Source organism: Micromesistius poutassou (assembly GCF_964030765.1).
Source record: "Micromesistius poutassou genome assembly, chromosome: 21".
Taxonomy (NCBI): Eukaryota; Metazoa; Chordata; class Actinopteri; order Gadiformes; family Gadidae; genus Micromesistius; species Micromesistius poutassou.
The window spans coordinates 11,608,520-11,624,211 of record NC_140291.1 but is presented as its reverse complement, the minus strand read 5'-3'; the positions used below and the strand labels follow the sequence as shown (position 1 = coordinate 11,624,211).

The window sequence follows — 15,692 nt, the reverse complement described above, 5'->3', positions numbered from 1 at the left end:
GTGATTGAGGAACAGTGCACCTCCTCCTCCTTTTTCAATCCCCTTCTTTCTCTTTGGATTATCTGATTATTCTTTTGAACGAGTAAGAACATAACAGAACATTGTCTACAGTCTCTTTGTTTTAAACAGGGTTGCTGTCCCTGTCTACTTCAGGCTGTGCGCTCCTAGTCAACGACAAGGGCATCCTTTGTGACGGTCCGAGAGTGCGGCAGCAGATGCCGTCTCTTTGCACGCATATTCGAACACACGTGCTATTCTCCAGCCACCTCTCATGCACATTGTTAATTACGTTTTCATAAGCATTCTTGCATTCAAGCATCATGTGGGAGGGGGGCCATTCCCCAGCTGTATTTCTGAGAGGCAATGCAGGAAGAGACCGGGCGACGCCAAACTAAGTCTTTAATTCCTCCACAACATCCATGTGTTTTGCCACCTCTACACAGAAATCAATTTTTGCAGTCTTCTGTGTTTGCCCATTCCCAAGACATGATCATACTCCCCTGCTGCTCTCCCATCCAACATCTGTGTTGAACAGAACAGAACTGAAAGAGAGCTCATCCTACTGAAGCATGGTAGGCAGCACTCAGCACAGTGAGAGAGTGCAGGTTTTGATGATTTGTTGGTTTGCATTGTCCACAAGTTTCTTCTTGGCTGGTTCACGTTGTCCAGGAGTGTCTTCTTGGCTGGTTCACGTTGTCCACAAGTGTCTTCTTGGTTGGTTCACATGTCTGTGAGTGTCTTCTTGGTTGGTTCACATGTCTGTGAGTATCTTCTTGGCTGGTTCACATGTATGTGAGGGCCTACTTGATTTAATTTCCCAATGTAGTTTGAGTTTTCATGTCTTGTAACAGTTGTATAATTATTCCTCGGGCTCTACTCTTTAGAGAAACTAAGAAACTGATCTCCAAAGTCCACTGCCTTAAAGGGAAAGAGATGCTCACTGGAAAAGTAAAATTCCCACATCCCATCATTGAATTTCTTTTAATGGTGATGCAACGTTTGCTCTCCTCTATTAACAGGAAGTGTACTGTGCAAAGCACACACTTGACACATCCACTGACTGCAAGCCATTGAGAGGCGCTTCATATGTTGTCAGTTGCTTAGTGGAATTGCAGAAGCATGTGTATGTCTGTGGGATCATGTATTCAACATTTCTAGGTAGAACCTTTACAGCTTTGAATGCACAAAGCTGACACACTTGATTATCATACTGTAGCTGATACATTTGTTTTACAAAGCTAACAAACATTCTGGGCCTAAACTCTTGTGAGGACAGAGTTGTTTCTCCCACACATTGCTCTACTGCCATCTGTAACTAGGCCAATGCAAACGTGTATATACACAATGTATGGTAGTCAAGAAACCTGAAGCGGTTCTTTGTTAATTGGCTGACGGTTTTAGCTTGATTTTTGCTGTAGAATCAAAAAACTGCTTTCTCGCTTCTCTTGTTGATAATCAAGTATATGGCTCATTCCTCATGGCTTCAATGAACTCCTGGTGTAAAACAGTCAGATCACTGCATTTATAAGTGCTGTGCACTTTGTTTGGTGGATATTGCTGCCTTTCTTTTTATTGCCTTGCAAGAGACTCCAAGTTCAAGTTTTATTAATTAACTCCAGAGGGCAGTTGTTTTGCAGTCCATGCTACAATGCACAACAATACTAAAGTTAATCACAACAGGTTCTATGGTCTACCTCGGTGGTGTAGGCGTGTGTGGTTTTCCCTGCATTAAAGCGTCCATTTATATGCTTGACACTGAAGCACCAAGCAGTAGCATGCACCCCCCACTCCCTGGTTGTGGAGCAAGACATCCTAATGCACAAGATAGATAAATGCATACACATACATACACACATACGCGAAATCAGTCGTTTCAACTGTGTTTTCATAATACCTTAATATAATAATATATTACCTAAATATTCTTTAGGTAACCCACATATTTATTACACAACTCAAGAAAATCAAGTAGGACAAAACATACAAAGCATAGGCTTAATTAACACATTGACAATAGGGGTTGTGCATTATAGTTTAGAGGTAGCCATGGTAACTGCAGGAAGTAACATGATGGCTCTGAATTAACCGGGTACATGTACTGTACATCTGCCAGTACATTTAGAACATCTGTAAGATATTTGCTTTTATATGAAAATATGAATATGAAAATGCAACTTGATTAAAAAACGGTATATTAAAAAGGAATGTCAAGTTAAGGAGATTCCACATGATTGGTAAAACTAGATTGTGGATTATATTACAGACAAACAATTATACACCATTCATACAACCTTTCAGTCGTATAACGGATGTGATGCGGCGTGTGTTCTGAATTCGTTGCCAATGTTGTTGCAAACCATTGTAACATAAAGTCAGTAAGCCAGTATTTCTTCAAGCTGATCTGTTTAAAAGTCATTCAGGTCCGCTGCTTTACCACCAAATGCGATGTTGATGAGCCATCAAGAGCCAATTAAAATGGACCCTAGCGTGAGAGTGTCCACCCCCTAGTTGTATAGTGGCCACTGGGTCGGCTGGTAGGCGGACCCGTCCACATTTCAACGGCTTGGAATCGACGGTGCATCTGGTGATGTTCAAATGGGGGACCATCTCAGGTTTAGTGTTTGTCCTCGGCGAGCCAGTCCCTGAAGCACCCCTCCATGGCCTTCCGGCTGGCCCAGCTGCCTGCGTTCACCGTGGGGATGATCTTCAGCGGCCGCAGCCACTGCACAAAGCGCTTCATCTCCAGGAAGCTGCTGTGCTCGCTGTAGGGCACTCCTGGCAGAAAAGGAAAACGATCCGTTTTTTAACAATTCATTTCTAAATTGAAATAATAATACTTTTTTCAAAAATAATTAAACCAATAGAAATTAAAGAAAGAAAGAAATAAAAGAAAGAAAGAAAGAAATCAAATAAAAATGAAGAAGAATCAACGTTTATTTTTAAATTGATTGTTCCTTGGAGGGGGGGGGGGGGGGGGGGGGTTAGGGACTGTTCCTTGGAGAGGGGGGGGGGTTAGGGACTGTTCCTTGGAGAGGGGGGGGGTTAGGGTCCTTGGAGAGGGGGGGGGGGGTAGGGACTGTTCCTTGGAGAGGGGGGGGGGGGGGGTAGGGACTGTTCCTTGGAGAGGGGGGGGGGGGGTTAGGGACTGTTCCTTGGAGAGGGGGGGGGTAGGGACTGTTCCTTGGAGAGGGGGGGGGGTTAGGGACTGTTCCTTGGAGAGGGGGGGGGGTTAGGGACTGTTCCTTGGAGAGAGGGGGGGGGGGTAGGGACTGTTCCTTGGAGAGGGGGGGGGGTTAGGGACTGTTCCTTGGAGAGCGGGGGGTTAGGGACTGTTCCTTGGAGAGGGGGGGGGGTTAGGGACTGTTCCTTGGAGAGGGGGGGGGGTTAGGGACTGTTCCTTGGAGAGGGGGGGGGGGGGTTAGGGACTGTTCCTTGGAGAGGGGGGGGGGGTTAGGGACTGTTCCTTGGAGAGGGGGGGGGGGTTAGGGACTGTTCCTTGGAGAGGGGGGGGGGGTTAGGGACTGTTCCTTGGAGAGGGGGGGGGGGGGGGGTAGGGACTGTTCCTTGGAGAGGGGGGGGGGGGGTTAGGGACTGTTCCTTGGAGAGGGGGGGGGTAGGGACTGTTCCTTGGAGAGGGGGGGGGGTTAGGGACTGTTCCTTGGAGAGCGGGGGGTTAGGGACTGTTCCTTGGAGAGGGGGGGGTTAGGGACTGTTCCTTGGAGAGAGGGGGGGGGGTTAGGGACTGTTCCTTGGAGAGGGGGGGGGGGGTTAGGGACTGTTCCTTGGAGAGGGGGGGGGTAGGGACTGTTCCTTGGAGAGGGGGGGGGGGTAGGGACTGTTCCTTGGAGAGGGGGGGGGGGGGTTAGGGACTGTTCCTTGGTGAGGGGGGGGGGGGTAGGGACTGTTCCTTGGAGAGGGGGGGGGGTAGGGACTGTTCCTTGGAGAGGGGGGGGGGGGTTAGGGACTGTTCCTTGGAGAGGGGGGGGGTAGGGACTGTTCCTTGGAGGGGGGGGGGGGGGTAGGGACTGTTCCTTGGAGAGGGGGGGGGGGGGTTAGGGCCTGTTGCTGGGACGACGGTTGACGGAGACGCGTGGCGGTGCTGCAGCCTTTTGGAGCTCATGAATTTGAGTTTGTCCAGCTGTTCAACAACAGAGCGCACGCTGCAGTTTAACAACACAGCGGGGACAGCACAGCACACAAATGGTATTCACCGTATAACGTGATGTTTCCGTGGATCTGGGGCTGAATGTCATCCACTGAATCCATCTGCTTGCTGAAGGTCCAGCCGGTGGGTTTGAAGGCCACCAGCCGGTCGTACTGTGCAGAGAACCTGCCCAGGTGGGCTTGCAGCTTCTGCAGACAGAGGGAGACATGAGAACTTTAAACTGGGGGAACCTTAAGAACCAGTGATGCTCTTGAATATATAGCAGTGAGACCGCGTGGGCATATGTGTGTGTATGCTGACACACACACACACACACACACACACACACACACACACACACACACACACACACACACACACACACACACACACACACACACACACACACACACACACACACACACTTTATATACACTTATTTTGTAGTGTGTTCAGAGCTGACATGAATAGTATAGTAACCTTCACGCAAAACCCAAGACACCAAGTAATCATACCTTTTTGTTTTAACGAACCAAATTCCCAAAATAATAAGGCTCAAAATAAGATAACATCTCCCTGTAAACAGTCCCTCCCCACACGAACACTGAGCTTCTCACAGTGTGTTCCAATTAAAAACAGCAAAACGTCCAAAGACACCTTTGTGACGCCAACAAACCAAGCCTCATGACTACGGCTATGAATAACCTCATGTGATATGGTATTCACGGTGACCCATTCATAACAAGAAGAAAGCACTTCTCTAGAACAAGCTTGCTTTATTCCTGTCTTGGGTTCAACTTATAAAACAGACTTGTCCCCCCCCCCCCCCCGCCCCTCCCCCAATCCCAGTCAGCCTGTCTGGATGGAAATTAATTGCGGAAATTATAAGGAAGTCAGCCACATTATCTGCCGTTTCACAGGCAGACTGCTGCATCCAATCGTGTTTGCTGTGCAGAGGTGACCTGAGGCGCTAATTGATCGTTATGATTAGCATTTACTAATTAGCTGACGCCCCCGTCCTTCACACTTGAATATGCATAGACCCCGGTCTGAATGAGTCAGGGCTGTTAGTCCACCTCAGTGCATTAGCAGAGCTCTACAAAAACAACTGGTTAACAATAGCAGCAACAGCAGCTAAAGAAGGGGAGTTCCTGCGAAGGGTAATGCATTGCTCAAAAATGTAATCTGGCAAATAATCATTAACTTAGATTAAAAAAAAAACACATTCCATTTTGTCAAACAAAAAATATGTTTGACTTCCATTATTTGTCTGTCAATTCAGCAGCTACTTCAGTCCCAAGCGTCCCCTGGAGGAGGGATCCCCTGTCTGAGTTTCTTCTCAAAGTTACCTCCCTCTGGGTTTTGGGGGCGTTTCCTTTCCATTTAGGTGTTTTTCTCGTGGGTGCTGTACGATTTGCCTCGTGAAGCCCTTTGAGTGATTCGACTGTATGTAGGTATTCAACTAATGATGTTAAGTGGAATGCGAGTATGGGAAAGCAACAACTAACTTAAATGGTCCAATTTTCAATTGAATTGATGTCTTTAGGCCATCAGGGAACTACTCACTGAGACCCTCTTACTGCTGGGGTGAAAAAGCCAGGAGAGTTTTAAAGACCCTGCTCACCCAAGCCCAAACAGGTGATATTTGTTCATAAATTCTAAGTTGATGTTACATTTTACATTTAGGGCATTTAGCAGACACTTTTATCCAAAGCAACTTACAACGGTTAATACACACATTGACACACCGACGGCAGAGTCAACCACGCAGGGGCGACCGCCAGCTCGTCAGGAGCAGTTAGGGTTGATTGTCTTGCTCAGGGACACTTCGACACTCGAGCTACGAGGAGCCTATTAGTCATGATATTAGTCATGAATCACGATATTAGTCATCCATCCAAATTGTTTAATCTGCTATGATATATTGTTGTTTGACCACAACATTGCTCATCATCGGATTGGTCCAGGCTCGACTGTGCGTGTGAGAGGGTCTATTAAGCCAGCGTCTCATTTTGATGTAAACGGCGAGGGACCGGAACAAGTAGGCCAATGTTTGTGATTGGTCGCGATTGGTGAGCACGATTGGTCAATTAGTTGTGAGGTCACTCCTAATTGTAGTTATCTCAACTTAATAACATCCAGTTGGGGATATATGCTTTTTCTGTATCTACAGATTGACCTACTACGTCACTATGTGACTATCACTTTTACTATGCTCTCTGGATGCCAACAACACTAAATCAAACCTACATTGAAGCAAATTATGGATAAAGGTGACCAGGGACTTAAAGTTTAAAAAAATGTTGTGCAATGAATGAAAAAGGTTTTGGGGTGTACTCATTAGAAGTATTCCTCAGTGAGACAAGATGTCTCGGTCTGCTGTATGCGCAGCAGATAAGTATTCATAAAAAGGACATTGAATAAATCAACACACATTTTTTGAGCCACAGGTTTGCCTCAACAATAATGGAACTTCTTAACAGATTCCTAAAACTGAGGTAAACCAGGCGATACCTTGATGTTGAGTTGCATCATGGGTAATACATGGACTTGGGCAGCCTTCCAGTCCGTGGTGAGCAGCTTTCTGATTGGCTCCGACTCCAGGCAGCACATGGTGTTGTACTTGTCCCTGGAAAGGCAGACTTTGGACCCCAGAACCTCTGCCAGTGCTACGGATCAATAAAAGAAAATACTTCATAAAATAAACCCCAAAACAAAATACAATTAAAAAAAAAAAAAAAACACATTGGAAGAAAAGAGGGATGTGTTGACTTCACCAAACAGATACTAAAAAAGTTTACTAAGGCTAACTAAGGGAAGTTAGTTTATTTTCTGAAGTAATGTAAACATTACCTTAGAAAGACCATGTAAACATTACTTCAGAAAGACCTTTTAAACATTACCTTAGAAAGACCATGTAAACATTACTTCAGAAAGACCTTTTAAACATTAACTTAGAAAGACCTTGTAAACATTAACTTAGAAAGACCTTGTAAACATTACCCGAAAGGACCGCGTTAACGTTTTCTAAGAATGGTATTGCAGGAGGATTTTAAAAATGTTGGCGCACCAAATTGCCTACATATATTAATATTAATCCTACATATAAGTCAACACATGACCCAGTTTTGACAAGGCTTAAGATGGCTTATTCGTTCAACTTGTGATAAATGGTGCTTTCACACGCTACCTCGTGGTACACACGGTAGCGTTTGAAAGCACCAGCAATTTGTGGACGCACTGATGACCTCGGGCCCCCATGCTGTGCCGCTGGTGCTATACGAGGACAGAGGATGGGTGGCCTCCGTCCAACACAGGATGGCTCCACTAACCAGAGCCAGAGGGGGGGGGGGCTTGGGTAACATAGGGGAGGGAATATGTCTCATAAAGTCACGACACACTCGCACGCTCTACTCTCATAAGAGAATCCTCCAAGCGAAGAGAGTGGAGAATGGAACAGTTCGACCGCGGGGGGGGGGGGGGGGTTGCCCCTGTGGCAAAGCCGTCGTCATGGTTACGCCTAGCAACACGCTTAGCAGTTCCACAAAGCGAAAAAAATATATGCACCTTTTTAATTGAACTTCCTATTTTTAATTGCAGTAATCTGATTTTTCTGTGTCAACTCATTTTGGAATTAAGGAGGAAATATGTACATTCATTTTGTATGAATTTATGATATTGAATTGTGACAACGAGTTGAGTTATATCAGATACACCAATAAAAGCAGTGCTACAACAGACATTAATTACAGTTGTGACGAGCTCAAAGGGAATATGAAAATACATTGAATTATATATTGGAGTTTAGAATTGTGCGGTTATTTGAGTGCATGGCACTATTTCCACTGTGCATTTGGGACAAATGCTACGCTACCTTAACTGACACAGGTTGACTTGACATGCAAACTGCCATTACTTTCGAGCATTGAGCAAACTTTTTTTAGGGCAATTTAGCAGATGCTTTTATCCAAAGTGACTTACAAGTGGCGGAGTCAACCATGCAAGGGCGACAGCTAGCTCATCAGGAGCGGTTAGGGTTAGGTGCTCAAGGACACCTTGAGAATCAGCTAGAGGGAGCTGGGGATCGAACTATCAACCTTCCGGTTCCAAGTTAACCCACTCTACCTCCTGAGCTACGCCGACCCATTTGAACCTGGTAAAATGCTAAAAAGACCTCAGGATTCTTCTGTTAGCCAAGACAAGGGAAACGTTACCTTAGAAGACCTTGTGAAGATTACCTCAAAGACACTCTCAACATTAGCTAATGAGAACTTGTAGACGTTACCTCAGAAGAAGACCATGTAAACGTTACCTCAGAAGAGGGCCGTGTGAACATTCCCTACGTGGTAAACATTACCTAAGAAGACCTTCTCCTTGCCGATGGAGTAGGAGCCACAGACCACCAGAGTGCGGGGGTGGAGGGCGACCAGCTCGAAGGCGGTGTTGGTGGCGAAGCTAATGGCCTCTTGCTGCCGGGGGAAGGTGTACTCAGGACTGCAGTACCTGGAGGAAGGACAGAGACACGTGGCAGGCGCTCAATCCACGTGTGCATCATTCATCCACTTAGATCGGCTGTGTGAGCTCACTGCTCTAGGTGAAAGCAATAACAAATCCAACGTTGTATTATGAGCTTAACTTACAAACTGAAAGCTGTGAATGTTATTCGTCAATGAACTATTTTGAGACCAAACAATAACTGTGTCAAACCAGTTTTAAAGTAAAGTAAGAGATAAGGAGAGAAATACAGGCAGAAATAGAGACTTGAAGAGAAAGACAAAGACAGGAAATGAGGACGACAGAGAAAGAGAGAACGAACGAGGCAGAGCCACAGAGGCAGGGGGAAAGAGGGACAAAGAATGAGACAGAGACCAAGAAAGAGATCAAGAGAGAGAGAGAGAGAAGGGGACACGGGGGACGGGTACTGACGTGGTGTCCAGGTAGAGGGTTTGGACCTTGCAGCTCAGCAGCTCAGGGTAGCTCTCCATCGTAGGGTCAGCTCGGAAGTCGCCCGTGTGGAGGACGATCTGTTTGTCCGGGAGGAAGAACAGCAACATGGCCGCTCCAGGACAACTAGCGGGAGCAGAGACGACGTGGGGAACTGGGTCATCACTGAACACAACTAACCCTGTCGGAAAGCCTGCGAAGACGATGCGGTCCGTCTTACAATACCATGGTCATTTAAATAGGACGCTTTTGTCGACATCAAGCGGCAATTTTAAGTTTTAAGTGGAGGGTTAGGAAAATTGCTTAGGGAGGCAGGTAGACTAAACATTCTGGTTGGAAACCAGAATATTTTAGCTGGGAGTCAAACACCCCAGCCCGACCAGACTATCCTGCCCATAGCCGTTTTATGAACTCCTTTATGAACACATCATTATTTTAACAGACCCATAATCCAGTCCCATGGTGTCGGGCGATTGCGATTCATAAGTGGCTGACACACAGGAAAGGGAATTACAAATATCAAATATATTCCAGTTAGTGTTAGTCATTTTAAAACATCTACATAAACCAATCCCATGATATAGGTCCTACTGGTGCATTATCATATTTGTATTATCATAATTTATCATAATATCATAAAAGTCACTTACTGGTTGGCCTCCATCAGGATGACCTCCACGCCGTCCACCGTCACCCTGCTGTTCATGGGCAGTATGTGGAGGTACTTCTCCTCCACCTTCAGCTTGCTCCGCACCAGGTTCCCTGTGATCTGCACACACAGTGGAGAACCGGTTCTGGTCACTCAACTCAACTGAAAGACTTCAAGGGTGGGGAGAAATCCTGAGTAGCCCTTGCAATCACAAATGCAACTGGGGTGAACCGGAAAACTCATGATTGGAAGACCAAAGCTCCAAAACTGCTCAAAATGACTAAAAGCGAAATGCCTGCAACCAATAGAATATTGTTTTTGGTGGTTATATTGTTCTTGTTGGCAAGAACTAGTGAAACGTCACAAACTAGTGGGAGAGAGGTTCACCCTGAGCAGTTCGACAGCAGAGGTAGTTGCCCCATGGCGAGCCATCGTCATGGTTTCACACTTGGCACAAAACATGCTTACGAGGTCCACCCATCACTCGCATCCCTTAACCCCATGATGGTCACTGTGACGACAGTTTCTGACGGCACGCTGCTACACAGCAGGAGGGGTCCAACCGGTGGACTCGTGATTCGAAGGAGCCATCAGGGTTTGGTGGGTAGAAGCTGAGGTGTACCCTGCAAGCACCAGTGAATAAGCTCAACTGGAATCTGGTCCATTTATAGCAATCAAGGCAGGGTTTAGCATTCTGCATTCGTCTCTCTCAGGATTTGATTAGCACTATGAATAAGAGTGCTTATTTAAGAATTTAAACGATTTTCAACAATGAAATCTATTTTATCCGTCACCAGAATGCCATGATCACGCGTGCATGTGTTCTTGGTTTCACAAAAGCAATTCATTTGATTTGATCACTTTTCCAGATGCTTTTATGTGTCTTGCAGTGAATTGAGAAGCGTGTCCTTTAAGGAGCAGGGAGGGGATAAGGCGTTTTGTCTCAAGGTCTGCATCACCTATGGGTAGAATGCAGACGTTTGGGGTCAAGCAGAGCCTTTCAGAAGCGAGTCAAACACCAGCGACGACACTGTCCTGCCCACAAATCAAAACTTTCACAGTAAATGAGCTTAAGTGATATAGGTCAATGTATCGCTGTCTGTTTGGTTTACTCCACAACAGTTACCTTGTGACCCATTCAGCCACAGTTGGCCTGTGAACCAGCGAGCCAACTATTGGGTCATCAGATCATCCATTTATTTCTCAACCTGCTCCCTCGCCTTACCTCTGGTGTCCCCATCCTGCTTCTACTCACTCCAGGCATTACCAATAAAAGCTAAGAAAATCTTTAAGCTTTAGGTTAACTCCAGACATGTTGATGTATTTAAAGCCAATTTTCAAACACTAAATACACCCCACAGTGTATGATTAAAAAAAAAAAATCATAATATATCCCAAAAAAATAGCTTTACTGATTAGACCTTGACAATAGTGCATCAAAACACTCCCATGCAGGATTTGCAGACCACATTTGAGTTGTTTATGAATGTTTGTTAATGCACACCCAGTGCATCGTGAGAACATCGTTAAACTATGTTCCCTCATACTCCTGTGGAGAGTCTGACATTGCGACGTTAAAGCACATTATTCACGACAGCCACAGTGAGAGTTACACAGGAAGGTATGGGAGGGGCGCCTAAAGGTGCATATTTAATCTGCCATTAAATCTGCAAATTGAAATGGTTCTTAAAAGCATTTCTCGGACATCCACTTGAACCAGCCACTCAAGAATAACACCTGGTGCTTTTTATCAATCTTTTCAATTTCCAAAGGCCATTCTGAACGGAGCGTTGACAACGAAAAGCCGAATCTGACTCAGAGAGAGCCAAGGGGCGAATTAGAATTCACAAGGCATGCGAGGCCAGTACTTTAGTTTAGCTGATATAGGCTGCGCGCTTCCCCAGTAATGAGGTGGAGGAGAAGCTTGTTAATGGAAAATAATAGGCCTGCATTTTACATTCATGGTTATACTGTTGAAAAAAAAAATGGAACCTATATTTTCCCTTTCAGGGACCTTTGAGTGGATGTATTTTTAGAACCACAACAAACTGCTTTGACACAACTCACAGTATATACTTTAAAGTTGAATAACTTAATAAATATATGCAGAAAGGATTTTGAATGTCTGGGTGTAGCAAATAGCCTAGTACCTATTGGAATATAATAGTGGTCCTATTGGCATCAGTTTTATTTACACATAGCAGAAATGTTAGGTGCCTCTAAATACAATTACATATCCAGGATTTTGTTATTTTTAGCCCCAAACTCCCCAAAACACTATTGGCACATCCCATAATTACAGTAAGTAACATTATAAGCACATCCCATGTACACACAAATGAAAACATTCACATTATCATTTCCGATGTACATTAACATTCAATGAGTAATCACATGACTAACTTGACCCTAGTCAAACACCAACGACGACACTGTCCTGCCCACAAATCAAAACTTTCACAGTAAATGAGCTTAAGTGATATAGGTCAATGTATTGCTGTCTGTTTGGTTTACTCCACAACAGTTACCTTGTGACCCATTCAGCCACAGTTGGCCTGTGAACCAGCGAGCCAACTATTGGGTCATCAGATCATCCATTTATTTCTCAACCAGCTCCCTCGCCTTACCTCTGGTGTCCCCATCCTGCTTCTACTCACTCCAGGCATTACCAATAAAAGCTAAGAAAATCTTTAAGCTTTAGGTTAACTCCACGTCATCACACTGGCGAGCAGGTACCACCTACTTTGTTGCAGTAGATGGGAACGGTGGATTTCTTGGTCAGTCCTCCGTAGTGGTCCGAGTGGAAGTGGGTGAGGAAGTAGGAAGAGATCCCCTCAATCAGTCCATAATTGAAGGCGTCGATTGCAATACCGGTGCCTGGATGGACAAATACATATTGAAAAATCATATGAACAAAACCCACACAATGAGGGGAAAAAAAATGAAGGAAAGAAAGAAAGAAAGAAAGAGACTCACCTGGGATCTTCTTGTAGAATGGACAGCGTCTAGGTCCGTCCCCGTCCGCTCCCCACCTGTTCCACCTTCCCCTGCCCCTGCCTGTCCCCCTCCTGCCTCTAGAACCTTCCCCTTGGGCACCGCCTGAACAAGGAACCCCACCTTCGGCCGAGCCGGCTCCCGCGTCTGCCTGAGCACCTGTGGGACCCCTTGTCCCGCTTCTGGCTCCTCTATTGCCCCGCCCCCGTCTCCCCCTTGTACTCCCACGCTGACTCCCACCACCGTCATACGTGGCGGTCTCTGGGGCGGCGGCGGCGGCGGCGGTGGCGGCTTTGAGGCCCTGCGATGCGCTCCCGGGCTCTCCCTGCTTGTCCTTCAGGGGCTTGAGCCCAAAGAACACCCCGATGTCCGTCTGCTTGAGGCCGGGTCCCTGCCCGGCCTTCGACTGGCTCAGGGCAGGCTTCCGAGGTGCCATGGCTTGGGTTGACGTTGAGCTGGCTGTTTGAGAAGAGCCAATTGTTGGGTAATTGTTGGTGATGTTATTGACACCTTGGCAGAACAAGCTGTTAGAACCGGTGAGGGTTTGTCGTAAACGATCTAGAACGACACTTTGAGGGGATTGGACGGTGGCCGCCGCGGGACGTCCTTGGGTTTCTCTGTGTGTCGCGTTGAGAGTTTTCCTAACAGCTGCTGTGTGTGCTGGCTGATTGGAAGGTTCTGCTAATGAGCAGACCGCTTCCACCTGTGTGCCGTCGCCAGGAGAGCTGGTGACAACGAGCGCTCTGCGCTCAGGCGTCACGTCACTCTCCAGGTGGTCGAGGAAGTCGTTGAGGAAGTCGTCGTCGCTGAACATCTCCAGGGATCCTTCGCTCTCCTCCCGGTGCTTCTCAGCGAGGCTCGGCGGAAACAGAGCCTTTCTTAACCCCCTCGCCTCTGCCACTCCCTCCGCCTCTTCCTCCATCTCCAGTTCAGCTGGCAGCTCTGAAAGAGGGGAGAAGGAGATGGACTCGTCGTCGAAAGGAGAAACTTCCGGTTTGTCCGGCTGTTTGTCTACGCCCTGGCTTCCCGGCTGCCTGTTCGCATCACAGGGCCCTGACGACGCCGTTGGTTCGTCGAAAGGAGAAACTTCCGGTTTGTCCGGCCGTTTGTCTACGCCCTGGCTTCCCGGCTGCCTGTTCGCATCACAGGGCCCTGACGACGCCGTTGGTTTCGTCTTTCCCACAGCCGCCTTGGTTTTAGGCCCCCTCGGTGTCATCCATCCTTTCTTCTTCTTGAAGTCCTCCGGACGGGGTGAGCGTAGCGTCAGGAGGCTGTTCTTCAGCTGAGTGGGAGTTGAAACGAGACGGCCACCCGCCGGGGAAGCGCCGGTATTGGACAGAGAACAGGTCAGCCGAGTCGGCGTCGAGGCGAGATGGAGGCAGCGGGGATTGGGCAGAGAGGCTGAAAAGATGTCCTGTGAGCTCTCCGAGGGCGACGGGGACGGGGACCGGATGCCCGAGCCACCGGGGGCATCGCCTGCCTGAGAGAGGGAGAACAAGACGGACGTGTTGGTGGCTCGACTTTGGGCCAGTGGTGTGTGGTTGTATCTCCTGTAGTGGTTCAGGACGTTGGAGGAACACTGGATACCGTCTGGGCATTCTGTAGAAGGTTTACAAAGCAAAGTTAGTTGAGTTGTTGCTGAGAAACATTTCTTCTTTTAATTGTCCTTTTAATTGTGATCCCTGAAAGCACCATGAATGTCCTTTGTTTTGAAGCGGGCTTTATAAATAACCTTGCCTGGGGTTATTTTTTTTCTTTTGGGGTTATGTGTAATATTACAATATATGAGATCTGCAAATAATTACTACTGTGAGTATATTTCAGTACAATATGATATAACATACTGGCTGTATATTTAATTATCAACAAAATGTTTCATGACATTTGGGCAGCCATGATTAAAGATTAAACAATAATGGATCTAACCAGATACCAACATTCTAGCAAGTATCAAAGCAAGCAAGTCATACAATTGCAAGGCAATAACACGTTTACTACAAAAACAACCTTTACTGACACCATTGGTTTTTCATACTATAACCATCCATTTGAAACATAACTAAACTAGATGGATATCAACATGCATTTACCTAGGGTATCGTCCCTGTGGATGTCAAGGCATTCTGTCGCATGCCCTAGTACAGACTTTCCCACAAGAATGGAGAAGGGCATCTGACAGCTGGGACAGAAATCACTTTCTGTAGCTCCATCACCTGAAGGCTCCGGTGATTGTGGGCAGAGAGTATGCAATGCTGTGGCCGCCTCTCGGTCGCTTTGGCCATGATTAATAACTCCTTTGCTGATACTACCAGTGTTGTTTACAGATGTGTGAGGGACATTTCCATTCCTAATACTATTAGTGTTTTTTACAGATGTGTGAGGGACATTTCCATTCCTAATACTATTAGTGTTTTTTACAGATGTGTGAGGGACATTTCCATTCCTAATACTACCAGAGTGGTTAACGGATTTGTGAAGGACATGTCCTTTGTTAATACTCCCAGTGTTGTTTACAGCTGTATGAGGGACATGTCCATTGTTAATACTCCCATCTGAGTTGGCTGGGGAACAGTTTTTTATCTTGGAGGTTTTTTTGGAATGGCTTGCAGATGCAATCTTCTTTTTCTTCCTGAGGGGTTTGTATTCCCAGATGTCATCTTCGCTGTGGTCTGTGTGGGACATTTGGGGACCAGAGGATCCTGGATGGTTGTGATGGCTCTGAAATCCTTGCGGTAGAGCGGCTATGTCCTCTTAATAACATCCCGTTGTGTATGTGTAAGTGTCCGCTTCACGGAGGAAGGTCGGCGGTCCTCGACGCGGACGTCGCGGCGATAATACGACATTTATAACGGAGTTTGTCGTTCATAGGACAGTAGTTACATGATCAAAACATTTGCGCCACTGAGCGACTGTCAAAGGTAAATACAGGAAGTGAACAGCATAACCACTTTCGTCACAGTT

At 46.5% G+C, this 15,692-nt stretch overlaps 1 protein-coding gene across 1 annotated transcript; it reads right to left on the bottom strand.

Annotated features, from left to right (window-relative positions):
• Positions 1–1,588: 1,588 nt before the first annotated feature.
• On the bottom strand, positions 1,589–15,622 carry dclre1a (DNA cross-link repair 1A (PSO2 homolog, S. cerevisiae)). The gene is made up of 9 exons (XM_084485459.1): positions 14,822–15,622; positions 12,714–14,330; positions 12,481–12,614; positions 9,739–9,857; positions 9,071–9,214; positions 8,502–8,647; positions 6,659–6,813; positions 4,212–4,353; positions 1,589–2,775 (listed from the first exon to the last, which is right to left on the bottom strand). Exons 1-9 carry the CDS (start codon positions 15,411–15,413, stop codon positions 2,615–2,617), a joined length of 3,210 nt encoding a protein of 1,069 aa, XP_084341585.1. The 5' UTR covers positions 15,414–15,622; the 3' UTR covers positions 1,589–2,614.
• Between the last annotated feature and the right edge of the window lie 70 nt (positions 15,623–15,692).

Coding starts and splice junctions, on each gene's coding strand:
- dclre1a (XM_084485459.1), bottom strand. CDS start 15,413: ATGTCCCACACAGACCACAGCGAAGATGACATCTGGGAATACAAACCC. Junction 12,615..12,713: donor ATTCTACAAGAAGATCCCAG/GTGAGTCTCTTT, acceptor TTGTCCATCCAG/GCACCGGTATTGCAATCGAC. Junction 6,814..8,501: donor CAAGGAGAAGGTCTTCTTAG/GTAATGTTTACC, acceptor ATTGATCCGTAG/CACTGGCAGAGGTTCTGGGG.